The sequence below is a fragment of the Sus scrofa genome, chromosome 8 (genome assembly GCF_054392235.1).
Source record: "Sus scrofa isolate SSC_HxYL_T2T_F1_AM1 chromosome 8, Sscrofa_HxYL_maternal_Yorkshire_Landrace_v2.0, whole genome shotgun sequence".
Lineage (NCBI taxonomy): Eukaryota > Metazoa > Chordata > Mammalia > Artiodactyla > Suidae > Sus > Sus scrofa.
Genome location: NC_139390.1, coordinates 52,573,944 through 52,593,726, shown reverse-complemented (window position 1 = coordinate 52,593,726; position 19,783 = coordinate 52,573,944). Strand labels below are relative to the sequence as shown.

Genomic DNA, 19,783 nt, shown 5'->3' with positions numbered 1-19,783 from the left:
TAAAGACCTGGGAGTTAGTTCCTTTTGTGGCTCAGGTGGTAATGAACCTGACTGGTATACATGAGAATGCGGGTTTGATCCCTGGCCTCGTTCACTGGGTTAAGGATCTGGCATTGCCTTGAGCTGTGGTGTAGCTTGCAGATGTGGCTCAGATTCTGCTTAGCTGTGGCTTTGGCCGGCAGCTGCAGCTCTGATTCAACCCCTAGCCTGGGAACTTCCATATGCCACAGGTGTGGGCCTAACAAAAAAAAAAAAAAAAGTTGTAAGACTGGATACTATCCACCCCTGGAGAAAATCAGGCAGAACACTCTTTAACATGCATCACAGCAGGTTTTTTTTTTTTTTTTTTTTGGATGTTTCCTACAGTAATGGAAATAAAGACAAAAATAAACAAATGGGACTTAAACCTAAAAGCTTTTGCACAGCAAAGGAAAGCATAGATAAAATGAAAAGACAACCCATAGAGTAGGAGAAGATACTTGCAAATGATGCAACCAACAGTGGGTTAATTTCCAAAATACACAAACAGCTGACATAGTTCAATAACAACAACAACAAAACCTAATTGGAGTTTTCACTGTGGCACAGTGGGTTAAGAATCCAGCTTCAGTGGCTCAGTTTGCTGTGGAGGTGTGGGTTTGAGCCCTGGTCTGGCACAGTTGGTTAAAGGATCTGGCATTGCTGCAGCTGTGGCATAGGTCACAGCTGTGGCTTGGGTTTAATACCTGGCCTGGGAACTTCCAAATGCCATTGGTGCGGCCATTAAAAAAAAAAAAAAAAAAAAAAAAATCAAAAACAAAACCTATCCCAACCAAAAAATGAACAGAAGATCTAAATATACATTTCTCACCAGAGAGGCAAGAAGGTGGAAGAGTAGGGGGACACACTCGCCCTCTCCCACAAACACACACAAAAAAACACATCTACATGTAAAATGACTTGCACAGAACATCAACTGAATGCTGGCAAAAGAACTTAAACCTCCAAAAACGGCAAGAATCTCTTGACATAACTGGTTAAAACAACAGAAAAGGGGAGAGAGAGAGAAGGGGAATAAGGACAGAACTAGCACTCCCGAGAGGGAGCTGTGAAGGACAAAGGGAACCTACACCCTGGGAATTCACCTAACTGATAGAAAGATCAGCCAAGTCGGAGGGATCTCTGAGATGTTGAGAAAAGCGCAGCAGCAGGTCTGAGACCTGAAAAGCGGAGTGAGAGAGGCACAGATCGTCTGAACCACTGGCACGGACGCCACAGACTGAGATGCTCAGGTAGTGGCTGGGCACGGAGACCTAGGCTTCAGAGGTCAGTCCCTGTGAGCAGGCTGGGGTTGGTGGTGTGGAGACAGCCTGAGGGACTAAGGACTGGTGCGCCGCAGGCAGAAGGAGTGATATGCTAAGGACTGGGAAGTGGAAAGCCAAGACAGAGGGAACTTGGGAGAAGGTCCAGACCCTCAGGAGAGACAAGGAGCCATTGTTGGAGAGGGGAGAGGAGGAGGGGCGGGTTGCCATAGAAAACTCCATGTGCTTTAGCATGTGTGCTTACCTGCCAACTAGCAGAGAGCAGAGTGTTCACAGCACATTCCCTCCAACCCCACTGTGGCAGCTAGGAGCTGCCTGCCATCTGCGGTGGACTGGGTGGACTGGCCCCGCTGCCGAGGCACGCCCTGACCAGCCCAGCCTGGCTGCGGGAAGTGCCCCACTGCCGCAGCGTGCACCAAAGTGTGCAGACTACAATTTGGCCTCCCCAAATTCACAGGAAAAAAAAAAAAATGCAAGCAAGATAAAGAAGCTCAGAAACCCTTCCCAGTTAAAGCAACAGGAGAATTCAGCTAAAGCAGTCAACAGTGAAACAGGTCTCTGTAGTCTGACAGAGTTTGAGTTCAAAAGGGAGATAGTGAAAATACTGAAGGAATTAAGAGAAGATGTAAACAGTAATTCCCTCAGAAAGGAACTAGAAAATATAAGGAGGAGCCAAGAAAAACTAGAAAATTCATTTGTAGAGATAAACTGAGCTAAAGGCAATGAAGACCAGAATGAATAATGCAGAGGAAGGAATTAGTGATGTGGAAGATAGAATAATGGAAATCACCCAAACAGGACAGCATACAGAAAACCAAATGAAAAAACATGAAAGCAATATAAGAGACCTATGGGATAATATAAAGTAGGCCAATCTATGTATAATAGGAAATTCCAGAAGGAGAAGAAAAAGAAAAGGAGATTGGAAGTACGTTTGAAGAAATTATGGCTGAAAACTTTCCAAATCTAAAGGATACTGATTTCAAGATACAGGAAGCACAGAGGGCCCCAAACAAGTTGAACCCAAATAGACACACACCAAGACATTTTATAATAAAAATGGCAAAAGTTAATGATAGCGGATTATTAATTAATTATAAGGGAACCCCCATAAGGCTATCAGCTGATTTCTCTACAGAAACTCTACAGGCCAGGAGGGAGTATTAAGATACATTTAAAGTGCTGAAAGGAAAACATCTATCCAGCAAGAATATCATTTAAAATAGAAGGAGAAATAAAGAATTTCTGCAACAAAAGCTGAAAGAGTACAGCAATACTAAACCCATTCTAAAATACCGAAAGGGCTTCTCTAAATTAAAAAAATAAATAAATAAAAAGAAGAACTAGGATGGAGGAAACCACAATTAGAAAGCAGTCACTTAAATGAGCCACATACAGATCTAATCATGAAGATGTTTTTTTTTTTTTTTTTTTTTTTAAAAAAAAAGACATCAAAATCATACAATGTGGACAAGGGAAATAAGGAAATAAATAACTTTTTTTTTTTTTTTTTTTTTTTTTGTCTTTTTGTCTTTTGTCTTTTGTTGTTGTTGTTGTTGCTATTTCCCGGGCCGCTCCCTCGGCATATGGAGGTTCCCAGGCTAGGGGTCGAATCGGAGCTGTAGCCACCGGCCCACGCCAGAGCCACAGCAACGCGGGATCCGAGCCGCGTCTGCAACCTACACCACAGCTCACGGCAACGCCAGATCGTTAACCCACTGAGCAAGGGCAGGGACCGAACCCGCAACCTCATGGTTCCTAGTCGGATTCGTTAACCACTGCACCACGACGGGAACTCCACTTTTTTTTTTTTTTAATTTTAATTAAGTGTTTGAGCCTATAGGACAATGAGGCCAAAGCAAACAGTTATAGGAAGGGTTTAACATACTTGAAAAACAGGGCAATCAAAAATCAAAACCAAACATTACATTCACAAAACATGAAAAGTACTGAAGCATAAAATAAATGGAAAGCATCCAACTAAAAAGAAAGGAAGACTGGAGAAACATAGAATCAACTGGAAAAAAAGGTTTAAAATGGCAGTGAATAAACGTCTTCTCAATTATCACCTTAAATGTCAATGGACTGAATAGTCCAATCAAAAGACACAGAGTGGCTGATTGGATAAAAAAGCAAAAACCTACAATCTGCTGTCTACAAGAAACTCACCTGAGCGCAGAAGACACATATAGATTGAAAGTGAGGAAATGGGAAAAGATATTTCATTCCACTGGACAAGACAGGAAGGCAGGAGTTGCAATACTCACATCAGATAAAATAGACTTTAATGTGAAAGCTGTAAAGAAAGACAAAGGACACTATTTAATGGTTAAAGGATCCATTAAAGAAGATATTACAATTGTCAATATATATGCCCCTAATATAGGAGCCCTCAGATAACTACAACAAATGGTAACAGACATAAAAGGAGAAATTGATGAGAATACAATCATAGCAGGAGACTTTAACACCCCACTCACATCAATGGATGAATCCTCGAGACAGGAAACAATTAAAGCAACACAGATCCTAAAGGAAACAATAGAAAAGTTAGACTTTTCTAATTGACATTTTCAGAACATTACATCCAAAAAAATCAGAATATACATTCTTCTCAAGTACACATGGAACATTCTCAAGAATTGATCACATCCTGGGGCACAAAGCTAACCTCAACAGGTTGAAGAGTATAGAAATTATTTCAAGTATATTCTCTGACCACAATGGCATGAAACTAGAAATTAACCATAGGAAAAGAAATGAGAAAAAATCCGCTACATGGAGACTAAACAACATGCTACTAAAAACCAATGGGTCAATGAGGAAATCAAGAAGGAAATTAAAAAATACCTCGAGACAAATGATAATGAAGACACGACCACTCAAAATCTGTGGGATGCCGCAAAAGCAGTGCTCAGAGGGAAATTCATACCAATACAAGCTTTCCTCAAAAAAGAAAAGTCTCAAACTGACAACACACCACATAAATTAATTAGGAAAAGAAGAATAAACAACACCTAAAGTCAGTAGAAGGAAGGAAATCCTAAAGATCAAAGAGGAAATCAATGAAATAGAGATTCAAAAAACAATAGAAGAAATCAATAAAACCAAGAGCTGGTTCTTTGAAAAGGTAAACAAAATTGACAAACCTCTGGCTAGACTCACCAAGAAGAGGAGAGAAAAAACCCAAATAAAATAAGTGAGAAAGGAGGAATCACAATGGATACTGCAGAAATACAAAAAACCGTACAAGAATACCATGAACAACTATAAGCCAACAAATTTGACAATCTAGAAGAAATGGACAACTTTCTAGAGTCTTACAACCTGTCAAAACTGAATCAAGAAGAAATCAACTGAACAGACCGATCACTAGAAATGAAATTGAGTATGTCATAAAAACACTCCCTATAAATAAAAGTCCAGGACCAGATGGCTTCACAGGCGAATTCTACCAGACATACAAAGAGGATCTTATGCCCATCCTCCTTAAACTTTTTCAAAAGGTAGAAGGAGAAGGAAAATTCCCAAGGACATTCTATGATGCCACCATCACCCTAATTCCAAAACCAGACAAAGATACCACTGAAAGAGAAAACTGTAGGCCAAAATATAGACACAAAATCCTCAACAGTTTTAGCCAACCGAATCCAGCAACATCAAAAAGATCGTACACCGTGACCAGGTGGGATTCATCCCGAGTGCACAAGGATGGTTGAACATATGCAAATCAATCAACATTATATACCACATTAACAAAAGAAAAGTCAAAAACCATATGATCATCTCAATAGATGCAGAAAGAGCATTCAACAAAGTCCAACATCCATTCATGATCAAAACTCTCACCAAAAGGGTATAGAGAGGGAACATACCTCAACATAATTAAAGCCATTTATGACAAACCAACAGCAAATATAATACACCTTGGAGAAAAGCTGAAAGCCTTCCCACTAAAATCTGGAAGAGGACAGGGATGCCCACTCTCACCACTTTTACTCAACATAATATTGAAGTCCTAGTCACAGCAATCAGAAAAACAAAAGAAATTAAAGGCATCCAAATAGGAAGAGAAGAGGCAAAACTGTCACTGTATGCAGATGACATGATACTATTAGAAAACCCTAAGGACTCAACCCCAAAACTACTTGAACTGATCAACAAATTTAGCAAAGTAGCAGGATATAAGAACATTCAGGAGTTCCTTTCGTGGCTTAGTGGTTAATGAATCCAAATAGGAACCATGAGGTTGCCGGTTCAGTCTCTGCCCTTGCTCAGTGGGTTAAGGATCCGGCATTGCCATGAGCTGTGGTGTAGGTCACAGGCACAGCTCGGATCAGCCATTGCTGTGGCTCTGGTGTAGGCTGGCACCTGCAGCTCTCATTAGACCCCTAGCCTGGGAACCTCCATATGTCATGGGTGCGGCCCTAGAAAAGGCAAAAAGAAAAAAAAAAAGGGTTAACATTCAGAAATCAGTCACATTTCTTTATACTAGCAATTAAATATTAGAAAAGAAATACGAAAATAGAATACCTTTTAAAATTGCACCCCAAAATGTCACATACCTCAGAATACACCTGACCAAGGAGGTAAAGGACTTTTATGCTGAGAACAATACAACATTCCTCAAGGAAATTAAAGAAGATGTAAAGAAATGGAAAGATATTCCATGATCCTGGGTTGGAAAAATTAATATTGTAAAAATGGCCATACTACCCAAAGTAATATACAGATTCAGTGCAATCCCTATCAAATTACCCATGACATTTTTCAGAGAACTGGAACAAACAATTCAAAAATTCATATGGAACCACAAAAGACCCAGATTGCCAAAGCAATCCTGAGGAACAAAAACCAAGCAGGAGGCATAACTCTCCCAGACTTCAGGCACTGTTACAAAGCCACAGTCATCAAGACAGTGTGGTATTGGTACCAAAACAGACAGACTAATGGAACAGAATAGAGAACCCATAAATAAACCCAGACACCTATGGTCAATTAATCTTTGACAAAGGAGGCAAGAACATAAAATGGGAAAAAGAAAGTCTTTTCAGCAGAAATTGCTGGGAAGCCTGGACAGCTGCATGCAAATCAGTGAAACTAGAACATACCCTCACACCATGCACCAAAATAAACTGAAAATGACTTAGAGACTTAAATATAAGGCAAGACACCATCCAGCTCCTGGAGAACACAGGCAAAACATTCTCTGACATCAACCTTATGACTGTTTCTTGGGTCAGTCTCCCAAAGCAACAGAAATAAAAGCAAAAATAAACTAATGGGACCTAATCAAACTGACAAGCTTTTGCACAGCAAAGGAAACCAAAAAGAAACCACAAAGGCAGCTTACAGAATGGGAAAAAATAGTTTCAAATGATGAATCTGACAAGGGCCTAATGTCTAAAATATACAAACAGCTTATACAACTCAACAGTAAAAAACCAACAACCAATGGAGAAATGGGCAAAAGACCTGAGTAGACATTTCTCTAAGGAAGATATACAGATGGCCAACAAGCACATGAAAAAACGCTCAACATCCCTGATTATTAGAGAAATGCAAATCAAAACTACCATGGGGTACCACCTCCCACCAGTCAGAATGGCCATCATTAATAAGTCCACAAATAGCAAATGCTGGAGAGGGTGTGGAGAAAAGGGAACCCTCCTGCACTGTTGGTGGGAATGTAAATTGGTACAACCCTTCTGGAGAACAGTATGGAGGTACCTTCGCAAACTACATAGAACTACCATGTGACCCAGCAGTCCCACTCTTGGGCATATATCTGGACAAAACTTTGCTTAAAAAAGACACATGCATCCATATGTTCATTGCAGCACTATTTATAGTAGCCAAGACATGGAATCAACACATATGTCCATTGACAGATGATGAGATTAGGAAGATGTGGTATGTATACACAATGGAATACTCCTCAGCCATCAAAAGTCACAATGCCATTTGCAGCAACATGGAAGGAACTAGAGACTCATACTGAGTGAAGTCAGGAAGAGAAAGACAAATACCACATGATAGCACTTAATATCTGGAATATAATATACAGCACAAAGGAACCTTTCCACATAAATGAAAATCATGGACTTGGAGAATAGACTTGTGGATTGCCAAGGGGGAAGGGGAAGGAGTGGGAGAGACTGGGAGCTTGGGGTACATAGATGTAGAATGTTGCCTTTGGGGTGGATTAGCAGTGGGATCCTGCTGTGTAGCACTGGGAGTTCTGTCTCTTCACTTATGATGGAACAGGTAATGTGAGAAAAAAGAATGTATACATGTAAGTGTAACTGGGTCACTATGTTGTACAGTAGAAAAAAATATGTATATATAAAAGATTGTATATATACATATATATATATACATTTCTCCAAAGAAGATGTGCAGATGGTCAGTAGACATATGAAAAGATACTCAACATTGCTAGTTAACAGAGAAATGCATATCAAAACTAAAGTGAGGAATCACCTCACACCAGTCAGAATGGCCATCATCAAGAAATATATGCCATATATCCAGACAAAACTCTGCTTAAAAGAGACACATGCACCCGCATGTTCATTGCAGCACTATTCACAATAGCCAGGACGTGGAAACAACCCAAATGTCCATCAACAGATGATTGGATTCGGAAGATGTGGTGTATATATACACAATGGAATACTACTCAGCCATAAAAAAGAATGACATATTGCCATTTGCAGCAACATGGATGGAACTAGAGAATCTCATACTGAGTGAAATGAGCCAGAAAGACAAAGACAAATACCATATGATATCACTTATAACTGGAATCTAATATCCAGCACAAATGAACATCTCCTCAGAAAAGAAAATCATGGACTTGGAGAAAAGACTTGTGGCTGCCTGATGGGAGGGGGAGGGAGTGGGAGGGATCGGGAGCTTGGGCTTATCAGACACAACTTAGAATAGATTTACAAGGAGATCCTGCTGAATAGCATTGAGAACTATGTCTAGATACTCATGTTGCAACAGAACAAAGCGTGGGGGAAAAAAATGTAAATGTAATGTATACATGTAAGGATAAACTGACCGCCTTGCTGTACAGTGGGAGAAAAAAAAAAAAAAGAAAGTATATGCTAGAGAGGGTGTGGAGAAATGGGAATCCTTCTACACCCTTGGTGGGAATGGAAATTGGTGCAATCACTGTGAGGAGTAGTATGGCCGTCCAGTGATCCCACTGCTGGACATTTATCTGGAGAAACTTCTAATTTGAAAAGGAATGTGCACACCAGTGTTCACTACAGCACTGTTTACACTAGGCAAGACCTGGAAGCAGCTTAAATGTCCATTGATAGAGGAATGGATAAAGAAGAATTGGTACATACATAGAGTGGGATATTACTCAGCCATAAAAAGAATGAAATAATGCCATTTGCAGTGATATGGACGGACCTAGAGGTTATGATACCAAGCGAAGTAAGTCTGAGACAAACATCATAGGATACCACTTTTAAGTGGATTAAAAAAAATGATAGAAATGAACTTGTTTACAAAATGGAAATGTACTCACAAATATATAAAACAAATTTTTGGTTACCAAAGGGGATAGCAGGGAGAGGGACAGAGATAAATTAGGAGTTTGGGATTAACAGATACACACTACTACATGTAAAAGAGATAAACAGCAAGGACCTACTGTATAGCACATGGAACTATAATCAGTATCTTGTAATAACCTGTAATGGAAAAGAATGTGAAAGAAAATAGAAATATATATGTATAACAATCATTTTGTTAATACACCTGAAACTAACACATTGTGAATTAACTACATACTTCAATTTTTAAAAATGGTTAAAAAAATAAAATAAAAGGGAGCAACACACAAAACTATGATACAGTTTCACGAAAAAAAAAATATATATATTTTTTCGGGGCCACATATGTGGCATATGGAGGTTCCCAGGCTAGGGTCAAATTGGAATTGTAGCTGCCACCTAAGCCACAGCCACAGCAACAACACATCTGAGCCGCATCCGTGACCTATACCACAGCTCACGGCGACACTGGATCCTTAACCCACTGGGGAGGCCAAGGATCAACCTGTATCCTCATGGAGTCTAGTCAGATTCCTTTCCACTGAGCCACGACAGGAACTCCAGAAAAAAATTTACTAATAAAAAAAAAGACTGGGAAAATCCACTGATTTTCATGGTTTAGTTTCTATAATACATGAACATTTATTATCAGAAACATATTTAAAAACTCAGACATTTATATGGAGAAAAGTTCGAAATCAGGAGGCTTCCTTTCATTTATAAAACATTAAAGAAAAGTACAAATCTGTGCTAAAAGCATTCCTTTCCTTCAGAATTAAAGGCTGCATAACATCTTTGGTTTTGAGAAATATACAACTTCAAGTCTAAATCTAGTTAGTACTTTTTGAATTAGAGAAAGTTGTGGTTTAATACTGTTAAAATGTTAACTGCTCTTTGGAAACAGCAGAAGCTAAAAGCAGAAGCTAAAAGTTTCATAAGATTTAAAATGACAGCATTTTTTTTTTTCTCAAAAGTTGCCAAAGTTGTAATTTTGTTTGTACCTTACAACTTAAATGAGCAGTAATAAAAAACAATGTATTATTTGCATGTAGTTGATAGCACAAAATGATTTAAATTTAGCAAGAAACAAACTCTTTACAGTTATTTTAGATTCATGGAAAGGAAATCTGGAATAAGCTAGTGCATTTATGATCAAAATTTCGGGGCATGATTTTGCAGGAATGACATTTATTTCCTAATATGTTGACAAAATTAACTTTTTAAAACATTCATAAATGTTTTTTTAAAAGTATTGCTAACTGTTGAAGTCATTACTTTACATGATGATGGAGATCTTTCTATTTCATCTATCTTATAGATATTTGAGATATTTGGACCTGTTGCGCATCCATTTTACGTATTACGGTTTAATTCTTCAGAGCACATTGAGAGTAAAGGTATTAAAATAAAGGACACTATGTATTTTGCTCCATCAATGAAAGACTTTACCCAGTATATATTCACAGAAAAACTTAAACAGTAAGTACTTTTTTTGGCATGTTAACTCTTTTCTAATGTTTGTTTTAGGAATAATTCTTAGTGATGTGGTTTCTTGTAAATAAAAGCTATTTGTCTTCCAAAGAGTGCATTTATCTTCCTGGTAGCACCTCTGAGAACTACAGTTATCAGATTTTACAGGTAGAGATCATTTATATCTCTTGCCCAAAATGACAGTACACGTGGGCCATGCGCATTTTCTTGTGTGATTGAATCTGAGCTGCAGCTGCAGTCATGCTGGATCCTTTAACCCACTGTGGTGGGCCAGAGTTCAAACCTGCACCTTTGTGGAGACATGAGCTGCTGCAGTCGGATTCTTAACCCACTGAACCACAGTGGGAACTCCCCATTTTCTGAATTTTAATTCATTAATTTTTCCATTGTACTTTCTTTTATATACATGCTACTTTAGTATTAATATTATAACGTTTTTAAAAAAACTTTTATTTCTTTGGGTTATATTCATAGGTTTAACTATTTAATAAAACTTTACAATTCTCAAGAGGAAAAAAGAAAATGAGTGAATTTCAAGTTGTTTATAAATTGTAAACTTAAAGAAGAAAACTGTAGTGTTCCTGGAGAGTTGTGTATCAAATTGAGATTAACAGAGTTGACTTAACAGTAGACCAGTGCTCTCCATTCTACCTGTAGATGCCTGTGGCATGTGGCTGGTAATATTTCTGCATATTTATGCTCCCACTGGTTAGTTGTATATTTGCCAGGTGTAAATTGTGTTGTCAGGTGTTAGCTGTAGAGCTATTTATATCAGTTGAATTTGTTTTTATAATTGCATAATTAATTATTGTACCAACCAGTGTCAAATGGATTCAAGTAGAATAGCTTTTTCTATAACCGTAAGTTGAATGCTTTGGAAGGATGTAGTGAATATGAACCAATAAAAATATTGTCCAATTAGGGGTGGAGGCAAAGACCCCAAAGGATTGAGGGAGGGTGGGAGAGTCTCAAATCCCAAAAGACATGGTACTTGATTGGACGCCCAAAGCCTTTTGAAGTCCAGCTCTATTCCTGTTGGAAACCTGAAATACAGGTGAAGCCTGAAGCTTTGGGTCTGCAGGAGATTCAGAGGAATCCCAGTTGGGGGGAGGTAGCCCTAGTGGCTTGTCTAACAAAGCAGCCCCAGATGCAGGGCACAAGGCGCAAGGAAGCCCTCCATCACTTTCAGACTGAATTCAGTTTGAGCTTCAGTTATGGGGAATAACTCTGAAATGAGATGAACATTCTGCTCCTGGTAGTTGATCAAACTTATGTTTAAGAATCCTCATACTTATCTGAAGGAACTTGAGGTGCTCGTCAGCCTGTGGAAGGTTAACGTTTTTGTGTAACTGTTGACAAGAAATGTGAATCAAATAGACAAGTCATAATGATTTTAGTATGTTACAAAATCATGCATTAAGTAATTACATTTCATTCTGTTTTGAATATTAGGATGTCGCTCTGGATGTACCATATGTTTAGCTTTTAACAGATAAAGTATTTTAGCTTAAACTGAATAAATCAAACAGATTTTCTGAAGATGTTTTTAGAAGATTTTAAATAATAGAAGTAGTCTTTGTTCTTGATTTTCAAGAACAAGAATTTTGTCCGACAAGAAAAAAACAAGAAAATAAAAAGTTGGCTTGTGGGTGCAGAAGCCCACCTAAAGAAGACTGTTTGGGTCTATTTTTTGTTTCCATCACGGGGACTCCTTTACCTTTGAGGTGGAGAAGCTTCTCTTCAGTTTTACTGGCCTCTGGAAAGGCCAATCTTAGCCTTTTCTTTTCCTAGCCTTTTTAATCTTAGCATCCCATGAACTTACTCTCTTGTTAAAGATGCTATTTTAAATGTTGCTTGATCTTTAGTTAATTTTGATTTTCTGTGGTGATGTGTTAGTTGGAGAACTTTTCTTGTTTATGACTTTTAAAGGCTCCAGGCTAAGGGCACTGCAGGGCATGAGATGGTATAAAGAGGGGTCCTGGAGCTGTATTAAATGAGAGGGTGTAAAAGGATGCTTAAAATTCTTTTTTTTTTTTTTTTAAGTTGCAGAAAAGTCATTAATAATGATGCCTTGTTTGTAATGTCGAAGTTCCAAATTAAAATTTTTGAGCAGACTTAATGATTTTCATGTTGTGCCAGCCCACTGATATCTGTAAATTGGTTTTAAAAAATTAATGGGTTGATAATTTTAATGAATTCCTGAGAATCTCATAATTTTGAGATTCGATTTCAAGCAGTGAGGACGACATCTACTGCTAATACTTTGCAATATTTTAATGTAATTGAATAACAAGATGTTGTTGAACTCCAAAATCGGGCAAGATTTGAAAGATAAAATTAAAAGTGAGTGTCATGCTTACTGTAATGCTTATTAGCTGAGGGGTTGCCTGTATTCATTGTTGTGTACTTGGCACCTGGAACAGCAGCAAATGACCGAGAGCTGGTGCTGAACAAGCATTTATTGTGGGCACTTTATGAGCTGAGTGCAGGTGCGTAAGGGCGTCAGAAGCAGAGCACCTGAGGCTCCCAGGACGACTTTGCCCTGCACCTCTCGGCCTTGGCGTCTCATTCCCATTCTCCGTCCTAGTGTTATGTGTGCCCTTCCCACAGTTTCTAAACAAGGGGTAGACCACATAAATAGGTCATTATTCTTTGCCCCGTTTTCATATTTATTGCAAATTAAGCATTGCGCTTAGCTCTTCTACTTTATCATCTTCCACATTATTACGTTATAAGCACTAACGGAGACTTTGATCCTTTGACCTTTGTTTTTTCCCCTAGGGATAGGGGGTCAGATGCCTCGTGGAAAAATGATCAAGAACCACCACCAGAAGTAAGTATAAGAGGGTCGGACTGAGTCCTGTAAACTGTCCTTTTTGACCTGGAGGAGGCCCCTCTGCTTCTCCCTAGTCACTCTCTTCTGGAGCCTGTGACCCTCCCTCTCCCAGGTCATCTTTCAATAAGAGGTGTTGATCATTTCAGGAAAAATAAATGTTTTTTGCTCACATTTTAGTAATTATCCCCTTATTTTTTTCATAATGTCCTGTTTTTATCAATTTTGTTGATACATGGTGAAGGCAAAGTTGTCATTATTAAAAAAAATTTTTTTTGATGTTCCTGTTGTGGCTCAACAGGTTAAGGATCTGTCTCTGAGGATGTAGGTTCAATCCCTGGTCTCACTCAGTGGGTTAAGGATCTGGTTGGTGTTGCCATAAACTGCAGCATAGATCACAGCTACAGCTTGGATCGGGCATTGCAGTGACAGTGGTTTAGGCCTCAACTGCAGTTCTGATTTGATCCCTAGCCAAAGAACTTCCATGTGCCATAGGTGCAGCTATAAAAAGAAAAATTTAAAACAAGTTTTTCTTTAGTAAATCCACCATGTGGAACACAAGACTATTGATGGTGCTTTGAATAAGCAGCCTTTTTTTGGGTGGTGCAAAGTGATTAGAGTCTACCTACCTCTTCTTTTTTACAGTGTAATTACCTTCCTAAAAGAGTGCTCTTATTCTTCATGAATCCGCTTCAGTATGTCTTATAAAGTAGCTTGATGCATAAGGTCTTTAAGTTTTTAAAATATAAACTTTACAACAGTGAGGGTGTACATTCTTAAATACTGTATAAACTTATGTAATTCTTGTAAGTCAGAGTTCTTAAATGTGCTCAGTAGTTCTGATGAGGTTTCTCAGTGTTGTAAATTCTTGGTATTTACAGATTTGACTTTGCTTATTTTTGATGTTCTCAAGCAGTGCTGAAGGTTCATGTTCTGTGCTTATCTCTGATTTTGCTGAGGCCTGAGTCAGGGGATGCCCACTTAGAGGTCACCTAGGCATCCAACCTTCCTGGCTTAGCATCCGCATTGCCACAGGATTATGTTTTCTGGTTTGTGTCATGTGTACTTGTAATTTCCACTAAGACCGTCAAGATTCACTTAAAGCACTCAGGGACTCACAAGGGTCTTGAAATCCTTGTGCAACCAAATAATATAATAATATATCCCTATTGTTTCAGATCTAAGCATTGAGGTCGCTAATTATAGAATCATTAATAGTTTATAAAATTGGCTTAAATTAATAGTAAAATTAAATCCCAGCATACTTCATTTGAAGGTGGTTGTTTTTTCCAAGTATTGATTAAATGTCTCTTTCCATAATATGAATATCTCTGAGATTGTAAAGTTTATTTTATGATCAGATTTTGTAATATAGTATTGCCTGGTCTTAATTGTGTATTAGAATTTGGAATTTGTGGGATCTAAACTTAAAGAAAAAATCATGCCATGAAAATAGGAAATATTGAACTTGCATAAAGAAGCATAATAGGGAATACATCTTATTTATCTCTGCATCCATCTGTAACATATGAATACATAATTTGAGTTGAATAAATGTTTAGAGACTAAGTTTGAATCAGTTTGTATACAAGAAATGTAAATTTTTCTCTGATTTTGAGAGATAATAAAATATCAGAAAAGTAGTCTCTCTAAAATATTGCCAATTAAGATTCTTTGATATATCCCTCCTGCTCTTAGGATAATGCACAGTTCTTGAAAATGGTCCAGTAAGGGTCTTCACTAACTTCTCCAGTTTCATCATGTCATTTTGCTCTATAAGAAGTTTTCACTTTGTCTTTTGGACCACTTTTATTTCTCTTAATACACCGTTGCTATGCATGTCTTACTCCCAGACACCAAAAGTGTCCCTTCCCTTGATCATTGCTGATTCCTCACTGCGTCACCAGTATCAAATCTTCCTGGCCCTTTTCCCTTTAGCCCCATGCTCCCAGAGCACTAAGTCATAAGCACTTGTTTATTGGCCTATTAATCTATTCTTTTATTTGACTGCACAGTTTCAGAAAGGAAGGTCTTCCATCTGATCTCAGTACTTTCTAGTATCTGGCAGATGTCAAATTTAATATGAGCTTAAAAATGCTAGCACATTAAGATCAGTAATAAAAGATCATGTATTTGAAGGTACTAAAATTAGCTTATATTTTTGAATTTGATTATGGATTCTGAGGTATGTGAACTCCTAGTTCATGGAAGATTCAACCTAGAATATATTTCAGCAAAACCATACTGAGAATCCCATAAAAGAATTTTCACATATATTTTGTTTCTTCCTTTTAAATACGAACGCATATATTCACAGCCTGTTTTGATATTTTTTTAAAAATGGCCACACCCCAGCACATAGAAGTTCCCAGGCCAGGGATCAAATTCTCGCCATAGCATCCTCACTGTAGCAGCGGTGGCCCACGCTGCTGCAGTGGTAATGTCTGATCCTTAACTGCTGTGCCACAGAAGAACTATTGCTTTCATATTTTTACTGAAATGATGTTTTCTGAAATTAATATAATAATTAATATCGAATTCCAAGAAATTATAGAAATGTTACATAGCTTCTAGGTTTGGTTTTTTTTGTAGGCTTCTAACAGTGGATCCCAGTTCTTAGGAATATCTAAATTTTCTACCTTGTATTTTGAAATGATTTCCTTTTGAAAGTTGGATGATGCATGGATCTGCTTATCAAAAGTCTTTTCCTCCAGTCCTATCTAAATAACATCCTGGTGATTTTCTCCATACTTTGCCTTATCATTGCTTGCCACTATATTATTTAAAAAATTAATACCTATAAAAGTATTTAGAACATTGCCTGGCATATAATTGGTATGTTTAAATTTTTGAATGAATGAAAGGTAAAATATTATCTTTCATTTTTATATTAGATTTGATAATTCTTGTATTTGTTTATTCCTAACTACTTTCTTTAGCATTGTTTGGCAGCTGGCACCATGAAGAATCTTGACTCTGTGCTGAAAGCCAGATGTTTTTAGCCAGGGAATACCCATATCTGAAAGATCAGCATTTTATAGTTAGCTATCTGAAACTGTCTGGGAACTTAAAAACATCTTAAGCACTCATCCTGATTGCTAACCTGTGTTAGAGTTCTTAGGCATTTCTCAAAAACTACTTGCTTTTTCTATCATCTAATTTATTTGAATATTACTAGTAAATATTAAGAATTGAAAAGGGTAACTTTCTTTCAGGGTCATTGTTAAATAATATAATTTTTCTCCTCACCTCCAAGTATGTACCACTGAATCTGTGAATGCATGTGACCTAGTCTGTATATTTTTCTGTGCAAGGCCTTAGATTTCAGTGATGATGAAAAGGAAAAAGAAGCCAAACAGAGGAAAAAATCTCAGATTCAAGGGCGGAAAAAGTTCAGATCTGAATTTAATGAACCAGGTGAGTAAATGTAATAATAGTCATTTTCAATCTTCATTTACATCTATGTAAGTTCCTCAGTAATAAACCTGAGAGAAACATCTAGATTTCTCTTTGCTTTCTGTCATCTGGCTAGCTTTTGAGGTAGCCTTGATCAGGGGAAGTCGGAGTCATGTGTTGTTCAGGGGTGCTTTTCAAGCTTATGGATGTAAAAAGAGCTCCCAGGGCTAAAAGGCAAACTGGGCCTGGTAGAATCATTTGTGCCCATCAGTACTTTTCTCTTTTTTTTTTTCTTTTTGCCATTTCTTGGGCCACTCTCGCAGCATATGGAGGTTCCCAGGCTAGGGGTCTAATCAGAGCTGTAGCTGCCGGCCTGCGCCAGAGCCGCAGCAATGTGGAATCCGAGCTGCGTCTGCAACCTACACCACAGCTCACGGCAATGCCGGATCCTTAATCCACTGAGCTAGGCCAGGGACCAAACCCGAAACCTCACGGTTCCTAGTTGGATTTGTTAACCACTGCACCACGATGGGAACTCCCCATCAGTACTTTTTTCTTAAGAAACATACTTCTTTTCCTGATCCTCTGACCTTTTGGATTCATTTAAAATTGATAATTTTAAGCCTTATAAATGTATAATTATTAAGATACACTGGAAGTTAAAGAAAAGGTATTACTAAAGTTTTAAACAGTAATTTTTTACAATTAAGAATTTTAATTTAGAGTCATAGTTGATTTGTAATGTGTTAGTATTTGCTGTACAACAGAGTGGTTCAGTTATACATGTATGTTCTTTTTCGTTGTCATATCTTTTTCATGATTTTTTTTTCCATTATGGTTTATCACATAATAGTGAATATAGTTCCTTGTGCTATACAGTAGGACCTTGTTATTTATCTATTCTGTATATAATAGTTTGCATCTTCCAGTCCCAAACTCCGAGTCCTTCCCCTCACCCACTCCCTTCCCTTGGCAACCACAAGTCTCTTTTCTGTGTCCACGAATCTGTTTCTGTTTAGTGGATATGTTCATTATTTGTGTCATTTTAGACTCCACATATAAGTGATATCATATGATGTTTGTCTTTTTTTGACTTCACTTAGTATGATAATCTTTAGGTCATCCCTGTCATTGCAAATGGCATTATTTTCTTTTTCATGGCTGAGTAGTATCCCATTGTACATATGTACCATAACTTTATCCATTCTTCTGTCAGTGGACATTTAGGTTATTTCTATGTCTTAGCTATTGTGAATAGTGCTGCTGTGAACATAGGGGTGCATGGATCTTTTTGAATTACAGTTTTATCCGGATATAGGTCCAGGAGTGGGATTGCTAGGTGCTATGGTAGTTCTATATTAGTTTTCTGAGGAACCTCCATGCCATTCTCCACAGTGGTTGTACCAATTTACATTTCCACCAACAGTGTAAGAAGGTGTCCTTTTCTTCACATCCCCTCCAGCATTTGTTATTTTTGTAGATTTTTTTTATTGATGGCCATTCTGACTGGGTTGAACTGATACCTCATTGTAGTTTTGACTTGCATTTCTCTCATAATTTATTGATATTGAGCATCTTTTCATGTGCCCCTTGGCCACCTAAACTGTATTTTTGATGTATTAAAATTAATTTGAATTTTGTTATCCTTTTTTCCCTAAAGGTGAAGATTTTGCAGAAGTACACCAGAATTGGAATGTTCACAGCTCTGCCTCGGAGCCTTCAGCAGGCTATTGCAACAGAGAATTCACGCGGGGATTTTCTCGGGGTAGACACCCTCGGCCTTGCCCTGGCCAGCCCCCACTGCCACAGTTTTACCACTCAGGACCCATGGCGCCTCAGGAGACCCCAGGATTTCCACCTCAGAGACAGGATAGTCTCGTGATGCCACAGTACCCTTTCCCTCCTCCCGTGTTCGACATACACAATTTCTCCCTTCCTCCCCCTCCCCCACCCCCGCCGCCACCGCCTGTATCTGCAAACATGGGTTGGGCTACACCTGCGGTGGCCCCTCACCAATTACTTCCCTTACCATACGCCCTCCCTCCACCCCCACCACCCCCACCACTGCCTCCTCCCTCCTCTTCTGAAGATAGTAATTCTTCTCATTTTGGACCTTACTATTAGGTGGATGTATGCATTTCCTGAGAAATGTGGACTTTGTATATTATATGGAAAGGATTTTTTTTCTAAAGAGATTATGGAGCTAGATTTTTAAAACACTGTAAATTACTAAATGCTTCCTTCACTTGTAAGTAGTTGAGGTATATATTCAGTTGATATATGTATATTATAACCTTTGTGAAATTGTATTCATGAGAATTTAACTTTAAATTGATGGGGTGAAAGTCCAATTATGTAATATTTAATTAAAACTAAACCCTGCCCAATTAAAGATTATGTAAAGATCTAATAATAGACTTGGAGCAAGTTCCATCATGTATTAAACTATGCTGAAAATAATTGTCTTCTTGGTGTGTCTGAAAATAAGGTAAGTCTTATTAAAAGCCTTTAAACTATTTTTATAAACTTGTACTTTGAAAGTTAATTTTGATTATAAATATGATTTACCAATAAATTTAAATGTAGTATTTTTTTTTTTTTTTTTGGCTGTTCCATGCATGTGAAAGTTTGTAGCCAGGGATCAAACTTGTGTTGCCTCAGTGACTCAGGCTGCTGCATTGACAGTGCTAGAACCTTTACCCACTGTGCAAGATAATTCCTGTACTATTGTTATTTTTTTAAGCAGTGAAGCATACAGAGAAGAAAGCCTTACATATTAGAAGCATTATCTATATGTAGAGTTAATATTTGTTTTATATAAATGAGCTTTCCATTATCTGTGCAGATTTTTTCCAATATTTGGGCAAGATCCAGTAGGCTTTACTATTTAATCACTTAGACACAAGGGTTATTCTCAGTAAAGTATGTTACACATTCACGGTAACATGTGAATACTGGGAGACTGTGTCTTCCACATCCATTTCTCAGACCCTTGGATGCCTGGCAGGGGTTAGGTGCTTAGTAAATATTTATTGAATGACTGATTGAATTTAGAGCTTTGAATTAAATGACCAGTGGGTATTCTTTCACGTTTCCTGTATTCATGAAACATAAATGTAAGGAAAGCCCAGAATATCAGAAGTAGAAGAGGCCTTGGAAAGTAGGCTGAACGAGCCCTCACTTAA

At 38.0% G+C, this 19,783-nt stretch overlaps 1 protein-coding gene across 2 annotated transcripts in view; it reads left to right on the top strand.

Moving 5' to 3' along the window:
- The window catches only part of NAF1 (nuclear assembly factor 1 ribonucleoprotein), a 40,508-nt gene extending 21,324 nt beyond the window's left edge, over positions 1-19,184 (top strand). Inside the window, exons 5-8 of one of the 2 annotated variants that reach the window (XM_003129014.7) lie at positions 10,197-10,357; positions 13,151-13,202; positions 16,517-16,619; positions 18,259-19,184. In XM_003129014.7, coding sequence (XP_003129062.4) covers positions 10,197-10,357; positions 13,151-13,202; positions 16,517-16,619; positions 18,259-18,722 — 780 coding nt within the window. In that variant the 3' untranslated portion in view covers positions 18,723-19,184. The remainder of the gene's footprint in view (positions 1-10,196; positions 10,358-13,150; positions 13,203-16,516; positions 16,620-18,258) is intronic. The other variant, XM_021101311.2, reaches the window with a different exon arrangement.
- Positions 19,185-19,783: the final 599 nt, after the last annotated feature.